At 52.7% G+C, this 23,198-nt stretch overlaps 1 protein-coding gene across 2 annotated transcripts; it reads left to right on the top strand.

Moving 5' to 3' along the window:
* The first annotated feature begins 1,239 nt into the window (after positions 1 to 1,239).
* On the top strand, positions 1,240 to 13,498 carry SLC29A4 (solute carrier family 29 member 4). 2 transcript variants are annotated; one of them, XM_059897198.1, is made up of 11 exons: positions 1,240 to 1,411; positions 2,680 to 2,687; positions 4,955 to 5,078; positions 5,622 to 5,735; positions 6,253 to 6,344; positions 8,356 to 8,425; positions 9,766 to 10,004; positions 10,774 to 10,912; positions 11,031 to 11,218; positions 11,976 to 12,216; positions 13,299 to 13,498. In XM_059897198.1, the coding sequence occupies exons 1-11, from the start codon at positions 1,240 to 1,242 to the stop codon at positions 13,439 to 13,441; spliced, it is 1,530 nt and encodes a 509-aa protein (XP_059753181.1). In that variant the 3' UTR covers positions 13,442 to 13,498. The 2 variants fall into 2 exon arrangements, with proteins under 2 accessions (XP_059753181.1, XP_059753180.1); XM_059897197.1 differs by having other exon boundaries at positions 6,216 to 6,344; positions 8,351 to 8,425.
* The last annotated feature ends 9,700 nt before the right edge of the window (positions 13,499 to 23,198 follow it).

Below are 23,198 nucleotides of genomic sequence, written 5' to 3'. Positions count from 1 at the left end.
CGGCCCCACCCAGGACGCTGGGTGGCTGGGGACCCAGCGTGTCCAAGCCTCCAGTGCAGGATCCTGCCTAAGGCCACAGTCATTCAAACCCAGGCCAAGCTCTGTCCTGTGTCTTGTTCGGCCCCCCAGCTCCAGATGTGGCAGGAGGCCCGGGGCTGGGGGCAACAGGAAGAGCACCGAGACCAGAGGGGTTCACGCCTGGCTTCCCAGGCCCCAGAAGGAGAAGCCTGCAACCCTCTTCTCCGCTGCTCCTGGGTGCCCACCAGCCGGGTCAGCCCCCAGCTGGCAAGACCGGAATTTACCCAGTCCCCAGGGCCCACCTGGAAGCAGGGATGGTTCCAGGCTCTCAGACCCCCACTAAAACTCTATGGGGAGCGAGGAAGGGGGGAAGCCCAGGGGAGGCACTCCGTAACTGGTTAGCACACCCATCTGGAGGCGGGGGAGCAGGTAAACTGAGGCAGGAAGGACGTTAGATGGGACAAGCAGAGGTGGGGGAGCTGGGCGTGGCTGGCGCCATCCTCAGAGAGACTCGGAGTAGCGCCGGGCACGTGGGATCCCTCGGGAAGCGGCCTGTCTCCCGGCTTCTTCCGTGGGTTCCCCCATACGTGCTCGGGGCGGCCCAGGAAGCGGAAGTGCTACGCTCAGTACCCGGTGCTTCCGTGTCCCATCTTTGTCTCAAATTCTCTACAGCGAATTTGTATCCTTTTGGCAATCAGATAAATTAATAAAGGTTGTCAGAAAAACAAACTGATCAATGCTTCAGGGAAAAAACTAGACCCCCCCCCCCCAACACCCCACCCCTTGCTGCCTGTGAGATCGGGGTGGTGGGCCGGGGGGACGTTCACGCTCTAACATCGGCTGTCAAATGAGTGAATGTCGGAACCCCCTCCCAGAGGGAGCTGGTTCGTGGGACGCTCGAGCACGGTGCTGGCGCACAAAGTGTTCAGACTATTTCTCCCCCCGTCTCTTTCTCTCCGCTGTGCCCACTGCCGCCGCCCTCACGCAGGCCTCCAGCCTTGCTCTCTGCTGCAGCCAGAGAGCAGCGTAAGACGCAAGTCACGTGACATCCCTCGTCCGCTTAGGTTTGTGTGCTCCTGCGCGCTGTTTCAAAGTAGGTGGGGTGGATAGAGAGGGTGGTGGTCCCCCGGGGGTGTAGGCTTGGCCGAGTGGCAGTGGGGCGGGGATCCCCTCCTGGCCTCCCCAGCCTGCCTCATCCGCTTTCCCTGCAGCAGAGCTGCCATGGGCTCGGTGGGCAGCCAGCAACTCCAGGAGCCCAGCGTGGCGAGCACGCCGCACAGGAGCGTGGTGATGAGCTTCAGCTTCGACAGCGGCCAGCTGGAGGAGGTGGTGGCAGGGGTGGCCCAGGCCCAGGGCAGTAGGGCCAGGGGCATCCCGATTTCCACGGACTCTGGTGAGTGAGGGTGCGGCCAGGGTACGCCTCTGCCCCAAAGCAGGGACGGCTGTGGGAGCCCTCAGGAGCCTTCCCGGGATGGGGAACCTTGGGGGGGTCATTGAACCCGGGAGGCAGCGTCGGTCAGGATGGATTAGATCTGCTGCAGTAACAATCGAGCCCACCGGCCCAGTGCCTTCACTAATGCCGTGTGCCCAGGGAAGGCTCCATCTTAACGTGGGTTTCCACGACCACTGAGGAGGTGGGAGGGCACACGGCGAATCATGCACTGACCTGTATGTAAACTTCTGTCTGTGACTGACGCATATTGTGTTGGCTGCATTCTTGGGTCAGAGCAAGCCATGCCTCACTTCAGTGGAGATGGGAAAGTGTCCGAAAAGAGGATTGATGTGAGGTTCAAACACCCCAGTTCTGGGGACTTCCCTGGCGGTCCAGTGGTTAGGACTCCGCACTTTCACTGCCAAGGGTCCAGGTTCAATCCCTGGTCAGGGAACTAAAATCCCACAAGCTGCACAGCACGGCCCTCCCAAAAAAAACCCCCAAGAAACAAATACCCGGTTTTCTACCTGGCTGTGTGTCCTAGGGCAAGTGCCTCAACCTCTCGGAGCCTCAGGTTCCCTACATGGAGGAAATAGGCCAGTTGCCTGTGAGATCAGACTTGCAGAGTGGGCAGTGTGCAGGTCTGGAGTCGGGCAGATTTGGGTTCAACCCAAGCTCCTGTCTCTGTCCACTCAGGGACCTTGAGTAAGTCACTGTTCTCTGGGCCTCAGTTTCTTCATCTGGAAAAGGGGAATGATCCTGGGGCCACCCTAATGTGCTTGCAACTGGATCCACAAAACGTGGCTTAAGATGTTTCCCGGCACTCAGGAGGCCCCCTGTAAGTGATAGCTCATTTGGGGGCCGGCTACAGGTCAAATATACTAGGACCACTTCAGGCTCTGACATGGAGACTTATTCTCAGCTTCCGTCCCCTCTTTGCAGATGGGGAGTGGAGATTCTGCTGGCTGAGACCCATGTTGGGTTGGGATAATCTCCCTGCACCCGTGTGTATGGACAGAGTCAGCTCGGGGCCCATGCCCAGGCTTCTCCTGGCCAGGTAGTGGATGCCACGTTGCTGTGGCCATAGAAGTGGATGGTGGCCATGGTGACCAGGGCAGTGGTGATTTTAGCTGTAATGGCTATGGTGACGGTGGCTGCATCAGTCAAGGTTCTACCAGAGCCAGTAGGAGACAGACAGAGCTAGAAAGAGAGTTAAAGATGCAGTACAGATATAGATGTATAGATATCCATATGCATTTATTACAGGACATTGGCTGACTAAAGAGGAGGCTGGCTAAGCCAGTCTGAAGTCCATCAGGCAGGTGGTCAGGACGGAAGATCACAAGCAGGCTGGAATCCCAGGGGCACGAGCCTTTTGGGGTCCCTGAGTTCTGGGAAGGCCTCAAGGTCTTACCTGATTAGGTCAGGCCCACCCAGGGTAAATTCCCTTTTGATCAAACTTAAAGTAACTAAGGAGGGGCTTTGTGTGATTTTTCTGTGAAAGAAAAATCTTTTCACAGCAGCACCTTGGTCAGTGTTTGATTGAACAACTGAGGACTGTGGTTCAGCCTCCAAGTTGACCTACAAACTGACCATTAAAGTCCACCCCTTACCAGCTTGCCTCCTATATACAGCTCCCTAAACCATACTTAGTCTCCAGATAAAGACACTAACAGTCAACCCCCCACCTACCAGGACATAACTGACCCCCACACGAAAAAAAACATACTAACCCTTTCCCCAAAGGATGCGAAGTCCTTGTGTGTTGATGTTCACACTTCTCCTTTGATGCCCCGAACTTCAATACTGAGATACAGCGTTAACTGTTACGAACACATCCTACGTTAGATGATACAGGGGTGAGAAAGTGAATAAAAGCATTTGATTAATACGTACACACACATATTCATATCAAAAAGAGGAAGCAATACTCGTAACAATATTAGTCCTCGTGTCTGTGACTAGTCACATGATTGTAGCTGGTATTTATAACTACCTTCTCCCACCACCCATCCCATAGTCCATTTGCCCACCACAAGCATCTTAACTGGTCATGGTTCTTTGCCCGGTGGGTGACCCAAGCTTCGTTCTTTTTTTTTTTTTTTTTCTTGGCCGCACCATGTGGCTTATGGGATTTTAGTTCCCCGACCAGGGATCAAACCTGGGGCCCCAGCAGTGAGAGTGCCAACTCCTAACCACCGGACCGCCAGGGAATTCCCCCAACCTTCGTTCTTGAAGGCTCTGGATCACTAGCAGTCTTGCTGGGCTTGGGTTGGTATCGTTTTCCATTGACTGTATCACAGGGATTGGATGTCCTGAGAGAGGCCATAAGGAATCGCCCGTCTTGCAGACCTACTCTCTTATTCCCACACATGGGAGCAACCTGATTTCCCCGTGATGGTCAGGATCAGTCCCCACGGCCAGCGCAGCAACCCTCTTCTCTGCAGGATCAATCACTGTGTCTCGGGGTGGAACCATTCCTCCCTTTGGAGCGAAGCCCTCTGGACCAGCGGAGCCTCAAGTCATGGGGGTGGGAAGCAAACATTTTGCTGGTGGATCTCTAAGGGTCATAGTGAGTGGTCCCACTCCCACTTCCGCGCGTGGTTCCTGGATATGTGAACGCGAACTGTAGGAGAATCAGCCCTGTCTATTGGATGCTGGTTTAGAGCATAGGTAGCCTCCCAGAGGACACTGCCTCAGCCCCACCAGGTCTGGCCACCCAGCTGGTCCCGGAGCTGAGTCTGCAAAAGGCCATTTCACTGTTCTCTCCAGCCAGCTGCTTCAGTGGCCGTGATGGTGAGAGTCACGGCGGCAGCAGCCTCTTGGTAACGGACAGTGGCTGTGGTGATGGCTGCAGTGGCCGTGGTCTTGGTGGCTGTATGTCTAGCAGCCATGACTGGGGTGACTGGGGCAGCCGCGGCCATGAAGGTGGAGAGCGGCCACAGTGACAGCGACCATGGCTACAGTGGCTGTAAGGTGATGATACCAGCTGTGATGCAGCGGCTTTGGCCACCATGGCTATGGGGATGGATGGTGGCCAGGGTGACGGCAGCCGTGATGCTGGTGGATACAGTGGCAGTGGCCACAGTGATGGTGGACCGTGGGTATGGTGATGGTGGTCATGATGGTGGGTACGATGGTGACAGTGGCCATGGTGTTTGGTGACTTTTGATAATGGCCATGATGGTGGTGGCGTGGGCAGCTGTGGCCATAGTGATGGAGAGTAGCCACGGTCATGATGGCTTTGGTGGCTTGGATATGGTGAGAGTGGCCATGGTGATGGTGGCTAAGGTGGCAGTGCTTCCGGTGGCAGTGACAGATGAATGGTGGGATGCCATGTCTGTGGTTCGGGGTGGCAGCCGGCGTGGCTGTGGCTACGGTGGTCATGATGGGGGTGCCATGGTGGGCTGTGGCCACGGTGGTGGACTGCAGCCCTGATGTGGCGGTCGTGGCCGTGAATGGGCTTGTCCACGTCTCACCTGGTGTCTGGGTTTACTGGCAGAGGAGCCGGTGCCTGATGACCGCTACCACGCCATCTACTTTGCAATGCTCCTGGCTGGTGTGGGCTTCCTGCTGCCGTACAACAGCTTCATCACCGACGTAGACTACCTGCACCACAAGTACCCAGGTGGGTCCCCCGCCGCCGCGTCCTGCCATCGTGTGCCGCCCTGCACACTTGGCTCAGGCCTGCCACCCTCCTGCACCACAAGTACCCAGGTGGGTCCCCCGCCGCCGCGTCCTGCCATCGCGTGCCGCCCCGCACACTTGGCTCAGGCCTGCCACCCTCCTGCACCACAAGTACCCAGGTGGGTCCCCCGCCGCCGCGTCCTGCCATCGCGTGCCGCCCCGCACACTTGGCTCAGGCCTGCCACCCTCCTGCACCACAAGTACCCAGGTGGGTCCCCCGCAGCCGCGTCCTGCCATCGCGTGCCGCCCCGCACACTTGGCTCAGGCCTGCCACCCTCCAGAAACCCCTGGGGCAGGACCCCACTCGGGGAGCCCATTTATGCAAACCCTAGCTCGGCTGTGAATTGCTGTGTGACCCCGAGGGCAGCCACTCACCCTCTCTGGGCTGTCAGCCCCTTTGGGGCGAGGGAGGAAGCAGTGCCCGGGGCGGGGCAGGTGCAGAGGGTGGGGCTCCCCTGAACCCCTGTTACCCTCCCCCCCCCAGGGACCTCGATCGTGTTTGACATGAGCCTCACCTACATCCTGGTGGCGCTGGTGGCTGTGCTCCTGAACAACGCGCTGGTGGAGAGACTGAGCCTGCACACGAGGATCACCGCGGGTACGCTGCCCGCTGCCCGCCCGGCTCCCAGCCCTCACACCTGTCCGTCACATGCCCCTCCATTCCCTGTGTGCACCGCGCTCTCCTTGTCTGTAAGATGGGCGCACCTCCTAGGAACGTCATGGGGTTCAACTATGAAAACAGTGTCAGGCCCATGCGCGTGTAACACACACTGGCATGATGCCTGCGCCTGGCGAGGCTGCTGTGCGCCCCACATGTGCCCCGGGGCCCTTGCTCTTCCCTGCTCTTCCTTTCCCCTTTGTCTCCATGGTAACATTCAGCTTCAAAACCCAGCTCAAGAGGCGCCTCCTCCAGGAAGCCTTCTGGGTGCCCCTCCGAGAACTCTAAGATGTCCCCGCCCTCCCAGTATTAAGGGGAAAAAGGCAGAGAGGGCACCTCAGACCTGGCTCTATGTTGGGGGGATGAGGGGCTCCCCCAGCCCACCACCGATTGCCGCCTCTCTGACCTCTCCCCACACAGGCTACCTCTTAGCCTTGGGCCCCCTCCTCTTCATCAGCATCTGCGACGTGTGGCTGCAGCTCTTCTCTCGTGACCAGGCTTATGCCATCAACCTGGCTGCGGTGGGCACCGTGGCCTTCGGCTGCACAGGTAGGGCCAGGGCCCGGGGTGGGCTGAGCCCCTGGGTGCCCACTGCGGGCCGTCCCACTGGCCCTGTTCGTGTGCTGGGGGCATGTTAATGCAGGGTGAGCCAGACTCAGTGCCGGTACGTGTCCACGTGCACATGGCGTGTCTACTTCCACACGTGCACACACACTGCACACCCAGAGGGCTGCGTGCGCTGGTCACACACAGTGTCAGAGCACACACTCCACACACATGCCCACATGCCATGTGGACATCGAGGCAGTTCCCTGGTTTTCTCAGGTATAAACTGGGCTTCATAACCTCTCCTGCCCATGTCACCGTGTCACTGTGTTTCTCTTGGATGGTAGCTTTCAAAAAATTTCTTTTTAACTTTTTATTTTGAAACTATTTCAAACCTATGGAAAGTTAAGAATAATATAATGAGTTCCCATATACCTTTCACGTAGATTCACCAATTATTAACATTTTGCCACATGTGCTTTCTTTCCTTCGCTGGCTTTCTCTGTTCCCCCTCCCTGCCGCCACCTTCTTTTTTTTTTTTAATAAGAATCTTTTTTTAAAAATATGTATTTATTTATTTGGCTGCACTGGGTCTTAGTAGCGGCATGCAGGATCTTCGTTGCTGAGTGCGGGATCTTTAGTTGCGGCATGCGGGATCTAGTTCCCTGAACAGGGATCGAAGCCAGGCCCCCTGCACTGGGAGCGTGGAGTCTTAACCATTGCGCCACCAGGGAAGTCCCCCTCCTCCCCCTTCTAAAGTATATGTATATATATGAAATTTCCCCTAAATATATATAAATAGAAAATGTATGTTTTGTCCTTAAACCGTTTGGGAATTACTTGCAGACATCATCATGCTTCTTTGCCTAAATGGTAACAGTTCAGGGTGTTTAACAGCTAAACCTAAGGCATCTCTTCTAGAACCACATTTACAGTTGCCAAAATCGGGACATTTAACATTGATACAATACTATTATCGGATCTACAATCCATAATCATTTCACTGTTTGTCGCGGTAATGTCCTGTACAGCGTTTGGTTTTTCTGACCCAGGACCCAGCCCAGGATCACACGTTGCATCACTAGTCACGTCTTTAGTCTCCTTTAATCCGAATGGTCCTCAGCCTTTCCCTGTCTTTTGTGGCAATGATGTTTGCAAAGGTCCAGGCCAATTGTTCTGTTGATCGTGACTTCCAGGAAGAGATACATTTCACATTATGACCCAGCACACATGTGTGCATGTGTATGTGTGTGTGTTTATAAATGAAATCAAGGCTTTGTGAAATAATATTCTCAATCCAGGCTTTGTACTCAGGTCTGCTCTGTTCTATTTCATTAAAAAAAAAAAAAATGCTGGTAACCACCCGGAGATCCTAGTTTGTCAGCCCTGCTCCAGGGTTTACTTCTAGGCGTGGAGTCACTAGACCGTAGGGCTTGAGCCAGTACGTTTTCATTTTCCCCAGATACTGCTGCACTTCTGTCTTGTTGGTCAGGATGAGACATTATGCTGTGGTAACAAACGAGCCCAGAGATCTCAGTGGCTTCTCAGAACCAGCCTTATTTCTGGCTCTTGCTGCACGTCCAGCGTGTCGGTGGGGTTATTTCCACACTCACTCAGACTGAGTGACGGTGGCTCCCCGTCTGTAACACGTGGCCTCTTCTGTGGCCGCCCCTGGGGAAAGACAGACCGGAAGACCATGTGGGCTTTTCCTCCCTGGTCCAGGAGTGACACGTGTCATTTCTGCTTGGGTGTCAATGACCAGAGGAGGTCGGGGAGCCTGGCCAGCCCCGGGGCGGGGACGTGGAAGGCAGGACTGTGCTATGCAGGGGGCCGTGCTGTTTCCACCACACCCCGCGAGGGGACTGGACAAGGTCCCTCTGCCCCCAGTGGTGTTAATGTCTTTTCCCAGCAACCCTTGCCAACAGTGTTCTCAAACTTCTGAATTCTGCTCCAAGCAAACAGGTGATAAGTGGTGTCTCACGGTCACTTCTCTCTCTCTCTCTCTCAAGTGCAGCAATCCAGCTTCTACGGGTACACGGGGATGCTGCCCAAGAGGTACACGCAGGGGGTGATGACGGGGGAGAGTGAGTATCTGCAGAGCCCCGGAGCGGGGCGCCGGGCTGCCTGGGCTCTGGGACCCTCTTCCTGGGACCGAGGCGGGGCTCAGGAGCCCTGGGTATGCGGGGCTGGGGATCGCCTGGCTGGTGGGGGGCCGGACTCCCAGACAGGAGGGATGGGGCTGTGATAGGCGTGGTCTCTTCGGGTGCAGAGCCCTTTGTGATGTGAGGAGGACGTGCCACACTCTGAGCATGGGTCTCGAGCGTCTCGCAGCGTGTGTGCAAGGCGTACGTTTCGTGTGTGCACGTGTGTGCAGGGGCAGCTCATCTACACCCGTGATCACGCCAAGTGCCGGCCCTCGGCATCAAGCTCTCCTCAGAGCCCCACCCCCACTTGGCAACTCAGACTCCCTTTCCCAAGCCCAACACGTCATCCCACCGGCCCCTGCTCAGTGAAGGGCACCCCCTTGCTCAAACCTGAGACCTACCCGACACCCAGTGCTCCAAGACCCTGCAGGTCGTGTGGACCTGCCCTCCGGGGTGATCCCTGAGCCCCAGCCCCGGTCCGAGCAGCCGACTCCCCCTCCTGTCTTGCTGCCCTCCAGCACAGGGGCCGCCCCACCCTCAGCCCAGCCGCAAGCACTTCGGAGCACCTCGTCCAGATGTCCTCAGTCTTCCTTCCGGGCCTGGATGGGCCAGGCTCAGTCGTGCCGTGGGGCAGGACTCATGTGGCCTCTGGGCCCCATTTCTCCCCTTTGGGGTACTCTGTACCCTCTACACACGGTGAGGCCGACCAGGTGCCCCCAGGGCTCCAAGCCTCGCGTCTGTGGAGTTTGGTTCCAGGAAGGTACCCCGCTTGCCGTGACCCCCACCACCTTCCCCTGTGACCTTAGGACCCCACCCACCTGGTTCCAAGCTCACCACTTCCTTTCAGCTCCGCAAACACAAACACATAGAACTCACGCCCGCCCCCTGCCACCCTGCCAATAGATGCTCGCCCCCTCGTCTCTGCCTGTCCCCCCAAATCCTGCACAGCCGTTGGTGTTTTTCTGCGATCTGTTTGGGGCCTCTCCCCAACGAGCCCCAGAAGGAAGGGCCCACGTGCGTCGTCCCCACTGTGTCCTTAGGGCCGACGGTGCCGGGCACACAGCAGGCACGCGATCAGTGCACCTGGGGGCGGGGTGTGTGTGTGTGTGTGTGTGTGTGTGTGTGTGTGTGTGTGTGAGGCGGCGCAGGGGCCAGAGAGGGGCGGTCTGCGCGGGCGCATCCTGTGGGCAGCCACGGCGTGTCCGTGTCCCAGGGCTGCTGGGGGGCGGGGCGGGGTCGAGTGGGCGGGGTCGCCCGCGTCACGGCCCCTCCCCCCGCAGGCACGGCGGGCGTGATGGTCTCCCTGAGCCGCATCCTCACGAAGCTGCTGCTGCCCGACGAGCGGGCCGGCACGCTCATCTTCTTCCTGGTCTCCGCGGGCCTGGAGCTGCTCTGCTTCCTGCTGCACCTGCTGGTGCGGGGCAGCCGCTTCGTGCTCTACCACACGGCGCGGCCCCGCCCCGGCCGCAGGGCCGGCTACCGCGTGCACCACGACGTGGCCGCCGAGGACGTGCACTTTGTAAGTCGCGAGGTCGGCGGAGGGACCCGGGAGGCCCGGCACGGCCCCCGCCCCATCCCAGCCGAGCTCCTCCAGCCGCGCCCCGCTGTCGCTGTCGTCTCAGGCTCCAGCTCCTCCTGTGGCCGGAGGCTCCTACCCACGGGCCCTCCTTCGTTCTGTGGACCAAGGTTTCATCCCTTGGTGGCACCACACACCTGAGGCCTGAGGCCCCCTGGCTGTGACAGCCCACACCTGAGGCCTTAACCTCCCCACCCCTGCTGTGATGGCCCACACCTGTGGCCTCCCCGCAGGCCCGCCCGGAGCCATCCTGGGGAGCTGGGGCGCCCTCTGGTGGCGGCAGGACCACATAGCGCAGGTGTGGAGGCTGAGACGCCGGGGAGCGGGGCCACGAGGAGGGCAGGGCAGGGGGAGCCAGAATGTTCTCGAAGACGTTCCAGCGAGTCACCCTCGCTGGGCCCTCGGCTGGGGACACTGCGCGGAGCCAGAGACCGGGCAAAGGGAGGCCGGCTGTGACAAGGCCCACGTCAGAAACTGGGGCCCCCTTAATGCTCACGGAGGGTCCGCGAGTGGCTCTGGGCTGAGACCTGAGCCGTGCGGAGGGGCGTGAAGACCCACACGAAAGGCTTGGGGTGGGGCAGAGAGGAGCGCACGCGCAGAGGCTCCGCGGCGTGGGAGGAGCTTGGCGTGTTTGCGGGACAGCGAGGAAGCGGCTGGCAGGAGCCTGCGGGGGCCTCTCACCCAAACGCGTCCCACCCGGTCCCCCTTCCAGGAGCACCAGGGCCCAGGCCTGGCCAACGGCGGGTCCCCGAAGGACAGCCCAGCCCACGAGGTGACCGGCGGCGGCGGAGCCTACACGCGCTTTGATGTGCCTCGGCCGAGAATCAGGCGCAGCTGGCCCTCCTTCCGAGGTGGGGCGGGCTGGGCCCCGGCGTCCCGTGTCTCGGCTGCGCGCGGAGGGCAGGGGGTGTTCCGGTGGGCTGGGGCCCCTTAGGGGTGCCGCCCCCTGACCCCGCCGGCCGCCCACAGCCCTGCTGCTGCACCGCTACGTGGTGGCCCGCGTCATCTGGGCGGACATGCTCTCCATCGCCGTGACCTACTTCATCACGCTGTGCCTGTTTCCGGGTCTCGAGTCCGAGATCCGCCACTGCATCCTGGGCGAGTGGCTGCCCATTCTCATCATGGCCGTGTTCAACCTCTCTGACTTCGTGGGCAAGGTGGGCGCCCCCGCCAACCCTCCCGGCCCTGGGGGAGGACGCCGTGGGTGGGGGCAGCCGACGCCAGGGTCACTGCGGGAGCCGCGGGGAGGGTCCCCGGGGAGGCGCAGGCCCCAAGCTGAGGATGCACGTGGCTCCTGGTGGGGAGGGCGGGAGCTGAGCCATGGTCCAGACCGCAGCTGAGAGGAGTGGGAGGCGGCGCTTGCCCCACACTCACTAGTTGAGCACAGGTGTGGGCACACGAAGGAGGGCACCCAGAAATGGCCGGCCTGTCGTTGGTCTTCTGTAGAAGAATGCAAGGCTCAGAGAGGGAAAGCCATCTGCTTGTGGTCACACAGCTGGGAGGTCTGAGAAACTCGAGTCTGTGCTTCCCGAGGGAGCAAAGCTTAGTTAATGGGTTCAGTTGCTGCCACTTCGTACGTGTTGATGCAGGTGGGCCTGACTTTCTGGGCCTCTGTATCCTCGTTTCTCAAATAACGTCAAGAGCCCCACCCAGCGAGGGTGCCGTGCGGGCTGAACAGGGGCACGTGTGCCGTATTTCGCTGGGTGCCGGGCAAACAGCAAGGACTGTGTGTTGCCATATGAGGGGTTTGATGGGGTTTCGTGGACAAAGGTGGGAAAGGACAGGGACACAGCCTGAGCCGGGAGTGTCCAGGGATAGAGGTGTGTCTGGAGGCTGCCGGGAAGATGCGAGGGGAGTGGGCTTGGGGAGAGGGCTCGGGGAGTGGCAGGGGCCCACACGTCTGTCTCCCCACAGATCCTGGCGGCGCTGCCCGTGGAATGGCGGGGCACGCACCTGCTGGCCTGCTCCTGCCTCCGTGTGGTCTTCATCCCCCTCTTCATCCTGTGCGTCTACCCCAGCAGCACGCCCGCCCTCCGCCACCCAGCCTGGCCCTGCATCCTCTCCCTACTCATGGGCATCAGCAACGGCTACTTCGGCAGCGTGCCCATGATCCTGGCGGCGGGCAAAGTGAGCCCCAAGCAGCGGGAGCTAGCAGGTAAGGCCCTGCTCGGCCCGTGCCCGGCTTGTCTGCAGGACTGTCCACTGCCAGGCAGGGAAACCCAGGCCCGTAGAAGTCAAGACCACACAGCGAGAAGCTACCTTTGGGTCTCAGGGTCAAGTCAGCCTCGGAGCTCGTAGCTTGGGGACGTTCGCCAACCACTTACCCCCTCATTCATCTCACAGCTACTTGGTGAGCCCCTACTGTGCGCCTGGTACTGTTCTACGTTCTGGGGACACAGTGGTGACAAAACAGTGATCCCTATGTTTGTGGGGTTGACAGTCCAGAGGTGACAAAGAGACAACAAAAAGATGTAATGTGTTGGATGGTGATGAGCGTGGTTGAGGAATGTAAAACAGAGTAATGGGACGAGGGAGTCGCGGTAGGGGGTTCACAATGGAAGCAGAGCAGTCTGGGAAGGCTTCACTGAGGAGGTGATTTGAGCAGAGACCTGGCGGAAGTAGTGAGGAGCCACGTGACAATGCAAGGGAAGAGTGTTCGGAGTGGCGGGGATAGCATGTGCAAAGGCCCTGGGGCAGGGGGCAGCAGTGGAGTAGTAAACAGGTGGGAGGGACCTGGAAGAAAGTGCTGGATTCTGGATCCGTTTTGACTGCAGGGCCCACGGGGCCAGCTGATGGACTGGGAGACGGAGTGTGAGAAAGGGACGGGGGGTGGGGAGAGGGGGGAGGTCAAGAAGGACTCCCAAGGGGGGCCTGCTGCTCACGGCAAGAAAGTTGGATTGCCGTCAAGTGAGATGGGGAGGGGGCCGTGTGGGAAGGGGCACTGGAGGGGGGTTCTGGACACAGTAGGTTCAGGAAGCCCAGTAGACATCCTAAGTGGTCCATGACGAGGAAGCAGTTGGAGGTAGGACGCTGGAGAGAAAGAGAAGCAGGCGAGGCCTGGAGCGCCCGGCACTTTCAGTCAGGGTGGAACAGTCCTGGGGCGGCCACCTCCCAGGCGGGAGCTGGCCGTGGTCACTGCTTCACACCTGAGAAGCTAGGGCTTCGGCTCCAGCCCTCGCTGCGGCCCCCCTCCCCCCAGGGCCCCTCCCGCCAGCTGAGGTCCGGTCCTGTCCGCAGGGAACACCATGACCGTGTCCTACATGACGGGGCTGACGCTGGGCTCGGCCGTGGCCTACTGCACCTACAGCCTCACGCGGGACGCCCACGGCAGCTGCCCCGACCGCTCCGCCGCCAACGCCTCCTTCCCCGCTGGCCTCTGAGCCAGGCCTGGGCCCCCAGCCCTGCCCAGGGAGGGCTGCCGGGGCCCTTCCCCACCCCTGCCTGCAGTGCCTGCGGGGCCCCGGCCTCCTCCCCGTGCCAATACCGCCACCCTCTCTGGGCCCACCTGCCCTCACTCCGGCCCCAAGGTTCTGCCAAGTTCTCGGAGGCCTGGACGTGTGGCTGCCACAGGGTCCCGCCAGCACTGTGCTCCGCGTTCCGTCTCACGCCGCCCTTTGCCACCTGCGTGTGTCCCGTGGTCCCAGCGCCAGCCAGGACAGTGACAGACCACCAGCTGGTGTCCCCTTCTGGTGACCCTCACCTGGCTCTGCTTTGAGGGCCCCATGGCCCCAACCACACTGTCCTCAGCACCTCCTTCACTGGGGACCCCTCGCCCCCAGGCCTCCCCGTCCCCGTTCTTAAACGCTGGGTCTCCCCAGCAAAATGCGTTTGCCGTGAAGGAGCTGTAGCTCTACGTCTGAATGGTTTCAGACCACGGTCTGCGCTGGCCTTTCTGCAGCCCCAGCTTTGGTGCTGGCCTGGGTGCACCCACCCCACGCCAGCACCCCCCGTGCACCCTGGTACCCACCTGATGCCACAGGCCTGGGGGTCTGTGCCTGCCTGGGGACCCCGGATGACTTCTCCGGATCCTCCCCCTGTGATACAGGAGGGGGACAGTTTGGGGGCCGCAGAGCAGGGCCCACACCCTGGCTAAAGTCAACCTGTGACCTAGGCCTTGAGCCCTGTCCGGGGAGTCCCTGGCAAGTAGGAAGGGGTGGGGTCCCCCCAGAGGTCCAGGCTAGCTCGGTGCCCCGAGCTGGGGGCGTTCCCAGAGCATCCTGCCAAAGACGGGCTTCTCCACGGGGAGGACAGGTTCCCACGGCACCGCTGTGACCACCCTGCCCCTCTGCGTCCGGTGTCCACCCGTCTGTCCACTAACTGTACCGCACTGGCCATTAAAGATGAAGGCAGAGCGACTGCCCCACCGCCGCCTCCAAGTTGCGTCTGTGCTGCCATCTCAGCCCCTGGGGCGGGAGGAGGGGTCCTGGCGGGACACGGCCCACGGCTGGGAACCCAGTCTTCCCTCCAGGCACCTGGTAGGCCCAGGACAGATTTGTGTGGAGGGGCGGACGGTCGGGGTGGGGAGAGGAAGCATTTGGGGTTTGAAGGGCACCTTGGTGCCCCTTTGGCCCTCACAACAGTCAGAGACAGTGGCTGCATCGCGCCCACTTGAAGGGGGAGAAAAGGAGGGGAGACAGCTTGCCCCCTGCCCTGAGGGATCAGAGCCAGGACCGGAGGCTGAGCGTTCTGGGGTCCCGGCCCGGCTCTGTTGCTGATGTGTGTGGTTTGGACAAATTCCTCCACTATCCTGTGTTTCAGTTTCCCCAAGACGGGTTGCTCCGCTCTTCGACGTGGGTTCCTTGGAGGAGGGCTGGGGAGGGGGGGCCGGCTGCCTGAGGGCGGCCTGTGCTCCAGGCAGGCCCGCGACCTTGGGGACCCACCCACCCACCTCCAGACAGGCACCGCCCCCGGCAGCCACGTGGGTCAAGACCACGCGGGGCGCCGCCACAGGGGCCGCTTGCGGGCGCCAACGCGCCGCTCCTTCCGAGACTCCGGGTATGGGGGGGGCGGGGCACGCACTACCTCGTGACTCAGTTTCTCTGAAAGGGGAGGACCGTCCGAACCCTTCCCCAGGCACACTCTGAGCTGACTGCCTTCGTCACGGCCTCACCGTTCCCTCCGCACACCGCCCTCAAATAGCAAAGCCGGATGGCCATCCGTGTCCCAGCCACGCCCAGTGCGCTGGGTCGCTGGGCAGGTGCCTGTGGGGTCTGGCCCGAGCTGCCCTGGGTAGGGGGCGGGTGGCAACGCCAGGACCTGGGCCCAGCCTCCTCAGTCCCGGCAGGGCCGCCACCCCTCCACTGCACACTGGCTCAGGGCCACTCAGACCGGCAGCACTGCTGTCATTTCTTCCAGCGTGGGAGAGGCTGGGAGGGCTCCGCTCCATGTGTTCTTGTGCTGTTACTGCCTTGCTCTTCTTAGCAGCAATCCCAGTTGTAGCCTCCTCCACTCTCCTCCTTTTTTTTTGAAGTGTGATTGATGTACAGTATTATATGAGTTACAGGTGTATAGTATAGTGATTCACAGTTTTTAAGGATTGAACTTCATTTATAGTTATTATAAAATATTGGCTATATTCCCCATGTTGTACAATATATCCTTGTAGCTAATTTTACACCTAATAGCTTGTACCTCTTACTCCCCTACCCCTATCTTTCCCTTTCTCCTTTTCCTCTCCCCACTGGTCACCACTAGTTTGTTCTATCTGTGAATCTGGTTTTTTTACGTTATATTCACTAGTTTGTTGTATTTTTTAGATTCCACATATAGGTGATATCACAGTATTTGTCTTTCTCTGTCTGACTTATTTTACTTAGCATAATGCCCTCCAAGTCCATCCATGTTGTTGCATATGGCAACATTTCGTTCTTTTTTATGGCTGAGTAATATTCCATTGTATATATGTTCCACACCTTCTTTATCCATTCATCTGTTGTTGGACACTTAGGTTGATTCCACATCTTGGCAGTTGTAAATAATGCTGCAGTGAATGGTGGGTTGCATGTATCTTTTTGAATTAGTGTTTTGGGGTTTTTTTTGTATATATACCCAGGAGTGGAATTGCTGGGTCATATGGTAGTTCAATTTTTAGTTTTTTGAGAAACCTCCATACTGTTTTCCACAGCGGCTGCACCAGTTTACATTCCAACAGTGTACAAGGGTTCCCTTTTCTCTACATCCTCGCCAGTATTTATTATTTATGTTTTTTTTGATGATAGCCATTCTGACAGGTATGAGGTGATATCTCATTGTGGTTTCGATGTGCATTTCCCTGATGATTGGTGATGTTGAGCGTCTTTTCATGTGCCTGTTGGCTATCTGTATGTCCCCTTTGGAAAAATGTCTATTCAGGTCTTCTGCCCGTTTTTTAATCAGGGTTTTTTTTTTTATGTTGAGTTGTATGAACTATATATTGATATTCTGGATACTAACCCCTCATTGGTCATATCGTTAGCAAATATTTTCTCCCATCCAGTAGGATGTCTTTTCATTTTGTTGATGATTTCCTTTGTTGCGCAAAAAGCTTTTAAGTTTAATTAGGTCCCATTTGTTTGTTTTTGCTTTTATTTTCTTTGCTTTAGGAAACAGATCCAAAAAAATACTGCTACGATTTATGTCAAAGAGTGTTCTGCCTATGTCTTCTTCTAGGATTTTTATGGTTTCTGGTCTTAACATTTAGGTCTTTAATCCATTTGAGTTTATTTTTGTATATGGTGTTAGAGAGTGTTCCAAATTCATTCTTTTACATGTAGCTGTCCAGTCTTCCTAGCACCACTTGTTGAAGAGACTGTCTTCTCCACTGTATAGTCTTGTCTACTTTGTTATAGATTAATTGGCCATAAGTGCACAAGTTTATTTGTGGGCTCTCTATTCTGTTCTATTGATCTATTTGTATGTTTTTGTGTCAGTACCTTAGTGTTTTGATTATTGTAGCTTTGTAGTATAGTCTGAAGTCAGGGAGCATGATTCCTTCAGCTCTGTTCTTCTTTTTTGAGACTGTTTTGTCTATTTTGTGTTTCCATACAAATTTTTAAATTATTTGTTCTATTTCTGTGAAAAATGCCATTGGTATTTTGATTGGGATTGCACTGAATCTGTAGATTACCTTGGATAGAATGGGCATTTTAACAATATCAATTCTTCCAGTCCAAGAAGACAGTGTATATTTCCATCTGTTTGTGTTGTCTTCAATTTCTTTCATTCATGTCTTACAGTTTTCAGAGTACAGGTTTTTTCCCCTAGGTATTTTATTATTTTTGATGTGATGGTAAATAGGATTGTTCCTTGATTTCTCTTTCTGATAGTTCATTGTTAGTGATTAGAGATGCAGCCAATTTTTGTATATTAATTTTGTATCCTCCAATTTTACCAAATTCACTGATGAGGTCTAGTAGTTTTCTGGTGGTATCTTTAAGATTTTCTATATATAGTATCATGTTATTTGCAAACAGTGATAGTTTTACTTCTTCCTTTCCAGTTTGGATTCCTTTATCTTTTTCTTGCCTAATTGCTGTGGCTAGGACTTTCAATACTATGTTGAATAAAAGTGGTGAGGGTGGGCATTCTTGTCCCTAATCTTAGAGGGAATGCTTTCAGTTTTTCACCATTGAGAATGATTTTAGCTGTGGGTTTGTCATATATGGCCTTTATTATGTTGAGGTATGTTCCTTCTATGCCCACTTTATGGAGAGTTTTTTTATCATAGTGGATGTGGAATTGTGTCAAAAGCTTTTTTCTGCATTTATTGAGATGATCATATGGTTTTTATTCTTCAATTTGTAATTTGGTGTATCACATTGATTTGCAGATATTGAAAAAAGTCCTTACATTCCTGGGATGTCCCACTTGATCATGGTGTATGATCCTTTTAATGTACTGTTGGATTTGGTTTGCTAATATTTTTGAGGATTTTTGCGTCTGTGTCAAAAGTGATATTGGCCTGTAATTTTGTTTTTTGAGATATCTTTGTCTGGTTTTGGTATCAGGGTGATGCTTGCCTCATAGAATGTACTTGGAAGTGTTCCTTCCTCTGCAATTTTTTGGAATAGTTGGAGGAGAATGGGTGTTAACTCTTTTCTAAATGTTTGATAGTATTCACCAGTGAAGCCATCTGGTTCTGGACTTTTGTTTGTTGGGAGTTTCTAAATTACTGATTCAGTTTCATTACTGGTAATTGGTCTGTTCATATTTTCTATTTCTTCCTAGTTCAGTCTTGGGGGATTGTATATTTCTAAGAATTTGTCCATTTCTTCTAGGTTGTCCATTTTATTGGCATATAGTTGCTTGTAGTAGTCTCTTAAGATCTTTTGTATTTCTGTGGTGTCAGTTGTACTTCTTTTTCATTTCTGATTTTATTGATTTGGGCCTGCTCCCCTTTTTTTTTTTTTTTTTTTCTTGGTAAGTCTGGCTAAAGGTTTATCAAATTTGTTTATCTTTTCTAAGAACCAACTTTTAGTTTCAGCTTTTATATCTTTTTCTTTTCTTTCTTTTTTTTTTTTGTCTCTATTTCATTTATTTCTGTTCTGATCTTTATGACGTCTTTCCTTCTACTAACTTTGGGTTTTGTTTGTTCTTCTTTTTGTAATTCCTTCAGGTGTAAGGTTAGATTGTTTGAGATTTTTCTTGTTTCCTGAGGTAAGCTTGTATCACTATAAACTTCCCTCTTAGAACTGCCTTTGCTGTGTCCCATAGATTTTGGATCATCATTTTTTTCGTTTCGACTTGTCTCTAAGTATTTCTTTATTCCCTCTTTGATTTCTTCAGTGATCCATTGGTTGTTCAGTAACATATTGTTTAGCCTCCACGTTTGTGTTTTTTTGCAGTTTTTTCTTTATAGTTGATTTCTAGTTTCATAGCATTGTGGTCGGAAAAGATGCTTCATATAATTTTAATTTTCTTAAGTTTACTGAAGCTTGTTTTGTGGCCCAGCATGTGATCTATCCTGGAGAATGTTCTATGTGCACTTGAATTTGTATTCTGCTGCTTTCAGATGGCATGTTCTATGTATATCAATTAAGTCCATCTGGTCTAATGTGTCATTTAAGGCCATTGTTTCCTTACTGATTTTCTATCAATGGATGATCTGCCCATTGATGTAAGTGGGGTGTATTTTCTATCAACGGATGATCTGTCCATTGATGTAAGTGGGGTGTTAAAGTCCCTTACTATTATTATGTTACTGTCAATTTCTTTCTTTATGTCTGTTAATGTTTTCCTTATGTATTTTATGTACTCCTGTGTTGTTTGCATATATATTTACAACTGTTATATTTTCTTCTTGGATTGATCCCTTGATCCTTCTTTGTAGTGTGCTTCTTTGTCTCTTGTAACAACAGTCTTTATTTAAACTCTATTTTGGGGAATTCCCTGGCGGTCCAGTGGTTAGGACTCCACGCTTTCACTGCAGGAGGCCTGGGTTTGATCCCTGGTCAGGGAAGGAGCTAAGATCCCACAAGCTGCACGGTGTGGCCAAAAAAAAAAAAAATCCTGAAGTCTATTTTGTCTGAAAAGTATTGCTACTCCAGCTTAGTTTTGATTTCCATTTGCATGGAATATCTTTTTCCATCCCCTCACTTTCAGTCTGTTATGTGTCTCTAAATCTGAAGTGAGTCTCTCATAGGCAACATATATGCAGGTCTTTTTTTTTAATCAATTCAGCCACTCTCTGTCTTTTGATTGGAGCATTCAGTCCATTTATTTACATTTAAGGTAATTATTGATATGTATGTTTTTATTGCCATTTTGCTAATTGCTAATTGTTTGGGGGTTGTGTTTGTAGGTCTTTTTTTCCTTTCTTCTTTGTTCCCTTGTGATTTGATGACTGTCTTTAGTGTTGATTGTATTCCTTTTTCTTTTTGTATGTGTATCTATTATAGATTTTTATGTGTTTTTTTGTTTTAATATTTTTACTGAAATATAGTTGATTTGCAGTGTTGTGTTAATTTCTGCTGTACAGCAAAGTGACTCGGTTTTACACATATATACATTTTTAAAATATTCTTTTCCATTATAGTTTATCATAGGATATTGAATATAGTTCTCTGTGCTATACAGTAAGACCTTGTTGTTTATCCATTCTCTATATATAAAAGCTTAGATCTGCTAACCCCAGCCTCCCACTCCATCCCTCCCCTAACCCCCTCGCCCTTGGCAACCACCAGTCTGTTCTCTATGTCTGTGATTCTGTTTCATAGATAGGTTCATTTGTGTCATATTTTAGATTTCATATATAAGTGATATCATTATGGTATTTGTCTTTGTCTGACTTCACTTAGTATGCTAATCTCTAGTTGCATCCATGTTGCTGCAAATGGCATTATTTCATTCTTTTTCATTGCTGAGTAGTATTCCGTTGTATACGTATACCACATCTTCTTTATCCATTTATCTGTTGATGGACATTTAGGTTGTTTCCATGTCTTGGCTATTGTGAATAGTGCTGCTACGAACATAGGGGTGTACGTATCTTTTTGTTTTTTTTGTTTTTTTGTTTATTTATTTATTTATGGCTGTGTTGGGGTTTCGTTGCTGCACGCGGGCTTTCTCTAGTTGCGGCAAGCGGGGGCTACTCTTCGTTGCGGTGCATGGGCTTCTCATTGCAGTGGCTTCTCTCATTGTGGAGCACGGGCTCTAGGCACGTGGGCTTCAGTAGTTGCGGCACGCGGGCTCAGTAGTTGTGGCTCACGGGCTCTAGAGCACAGGCTCCGTAGTTGTGGCACACAAGCTTAGTTGCTCCGCGGCATGTGGGATCTTCCCAGACCAGGGGTCGAACCTGTGTTCCCTGCATTGGCAGGCGGATTCTCAACCACTGCGCCACCGGGGAAGCCCTGTACGTATCTTTTTGAATCATAGTTTTGTCTGGATATATGCCCAGGAGTGGAATTGCTGGATCATATGGTAATTCTATTTTTAGTTTTCTGAGAAACCTCCATACTGTTTTCCACAATGGCTGCACCAACTTACATTCCCACCAACAGTGTTAGGAGGATTCCCTTTTCTCCACATCCTCTCCAGCGTTTGTTACTTGTAGACTTTAATGATGACCATTCTGACTGGTTTGAGGTGGTACCTCATTGTAGTTTTGATTTGCATTTCTCTAATAATTAGCAATATAGAGCACCTTTTCATGTGCCTATTGGCCATCTGAATGTCTTCTTTGGAGAAATGTCTATTTAGGTCTTCTGCCCATTTTTCGATTGGATTGTTTTTTTGTTGTTGAGTTATATGAGCTGTGTGTATATTTTGGAAATTAAGCCCTTGTTGGTTACATAGTTTGCAAATATTTACTCCCGTTCTGTAGGTTGTCTTTTTTTTTTTTTTTTAATGGTTTCCTTGGCTGTGCAAAAGCTTGTAAGTTTGATAAGTTCCCATTTGTTTATTTTTGGTTTTATTTCTATTGCCTTGGGAGACTGACTTAAGGAAACATTGGTACAATTTATGTCAGAGAATGTTTTGCTTATGATCTCTTCTAGGAGTTTTATGGTGTCATGTCTTATATTTAAGTCTTTAAGCCATTTTGAGTTTATTTTTGTGTATGGTGAGTTTATTTTTGTGTATGGTGGCAGTCTTTTCAGCACTTGCTGAAGAGACTATCTTTTTCCATTGTATATTCTTGCCTCCTTTGTTAAAGATTAATTGACCATAAATGTGTGGGTTTATTTCTGGGCTCTCTATTCTGTTGCATTGATGCATATGTCTGTTTTTGTGCCAATACCACACTGTTTTGATTACTGTAGCTTTGTAGTATTTTCTGAAGTCTGAGAGGGTTATGCCTCTGAGATTTTTGGTTTGTGGTTACCATGAGGTTTTTATGTAGCAGTCTATATATATACGTAATTGTTTTAAGTTGCCAACCTCTTAACTTTAAATGCATTTTAAATACCCTACATTTGTACCCTCCTCCCCTCACGATTACTGATTTTTTTTTATAAAGTTATTTTTATTTATATTATCTTTTGGCTGCGTTGGATCTTCATTGCTGCGCACAGGCTTTCTCTAGTTGCGGTGAGCAGGGGCTACTCTTAATTGCGGTGCACAGGCTTCTTGTTGCAGTGGCTTCTCTTGTTGCGGAGCACGGGCTCTAGGCGCACGGGCTTCAGTAGCTGTGGCACGCGGGCTCAGTAGTTGTGGCACGCGGGCTCTAGTGCGCTGGCTCAGTAGTTGTGGCGCATGGGCTTCGTTCGCGGCATGTGGGATCTTCCTGGACCAGGGCTCGAACCCATGTCCCATGCATTGGCAGGCAGATTCTTAACCACTGCACCACCAGGAAAATCCCCGATTACTGTTTTTTATTTATTTATTTATTTATTTTTATTTTATTTTATTTTTTTTTCCGATTACTGTTTTTGATATCATATTTTACATCTAATTATTTTGTGTATCCCTTAACTACTTATTGTGGGTATAGGTGGCCTTACTACTTCTGTCTTTTAACCTTCCTACTAGTTTGGTGCGTGAATGATTTCCTACCTTTACTGTATGTTTGCCTTTACTGATGAGTTTTTTCCTTTCATAATTTTCACGTTTCTAGTTGTGGCCTTTTCTTGTTCATTTAGAGGTTTCTTTAACATTTGTTATAAAGCTTGTTTGGTGGTGCTGGACTCTTTTAGCTTTTGCTTGTCTGTAAAGCTTTGTTTCTCCATCCAGTCTGAACAAGAGCCTTGCTAGGTAGAGTCTTCTTGGCTGTAGGTTTTTCTCGTTCACTGTAAATATATTGTGCCACTCCCTTCTGGCCTGTAGGGGTTCGGCTGAAAAGTCAGCTGATAGCCTTATGGGAGTTCCCTTGTATGTTGTTCTTCCCTTGCTGCTTTTAATAATCTATCTTTAATTTTTGCTGTTTTAATTACAGTGTGTCTTGGTGTGTTCCTCTTTGGGTTAATCCTGTGTTGGACTCTCTGTGCTTTCTGGACTTGGATGACTGTTTCCTTTTCCAGGTTAGGGAAGTTTTCAGCTATTGTGTATTCGGATATGTTCTCAACCCCTTTCTCTCCCTTCTCCTTCTGGGACCCCTGTAATGCGAATGTTAACATGCTTGATGTTGTCCCAGAGGTCTCTTAAAACTGACCTCATTTCTTTTCATTGTTTTTTCTCTCAGCATCAGTGGTTTCCACTACTCTTGTCTTCCAGCTCGTTGATCTG

Source organism: Balaenoptera ricei, chromosome 15 (assembly GCF_028023285.1).
Source record: "Balaenoptera ricei isolate mBalRic1 chromosome 15, mBalRic1.hap2, whole genome shotgun sequence".
Taxonomy (NCBI): Eukaryota; Metazoa; Chordata; class Mammalia; order Artiodactyla; family Balaenopteridae; genus Balaenoptera; species Balaenoptera ricei.
Note: the sequence above shows the minus strand (reverse complement) of the source record. Positions and strands in the feature narration are given on the sequence as shown.

Bases quoted from the DNA above. Each gene is read 5' to 3' on its own strand.
- SLC29A4 (XM_059897197.1), top strand. From the start codon at position 1,240: ATGGGCTCGGTGGGCAGCCAGCAACTCCAGGAGCCCAGCGTGGCGAGC. The intron at 8,426-9,765 runs GTGAGTATCTGC...CTCCCCCCGCAG, and splicing joins GGGGGTGATGACGGGGGAGA to GCACGGCGGGCGTGATGGTC. The intron at 10,913-11,030 runs GTGGGGCGGGCT...GGCCGCCCACAG, and splicing joins CAGCTGGCCCTCCTTCCGAG to CCCTGCTGCTGCACCGCTAC.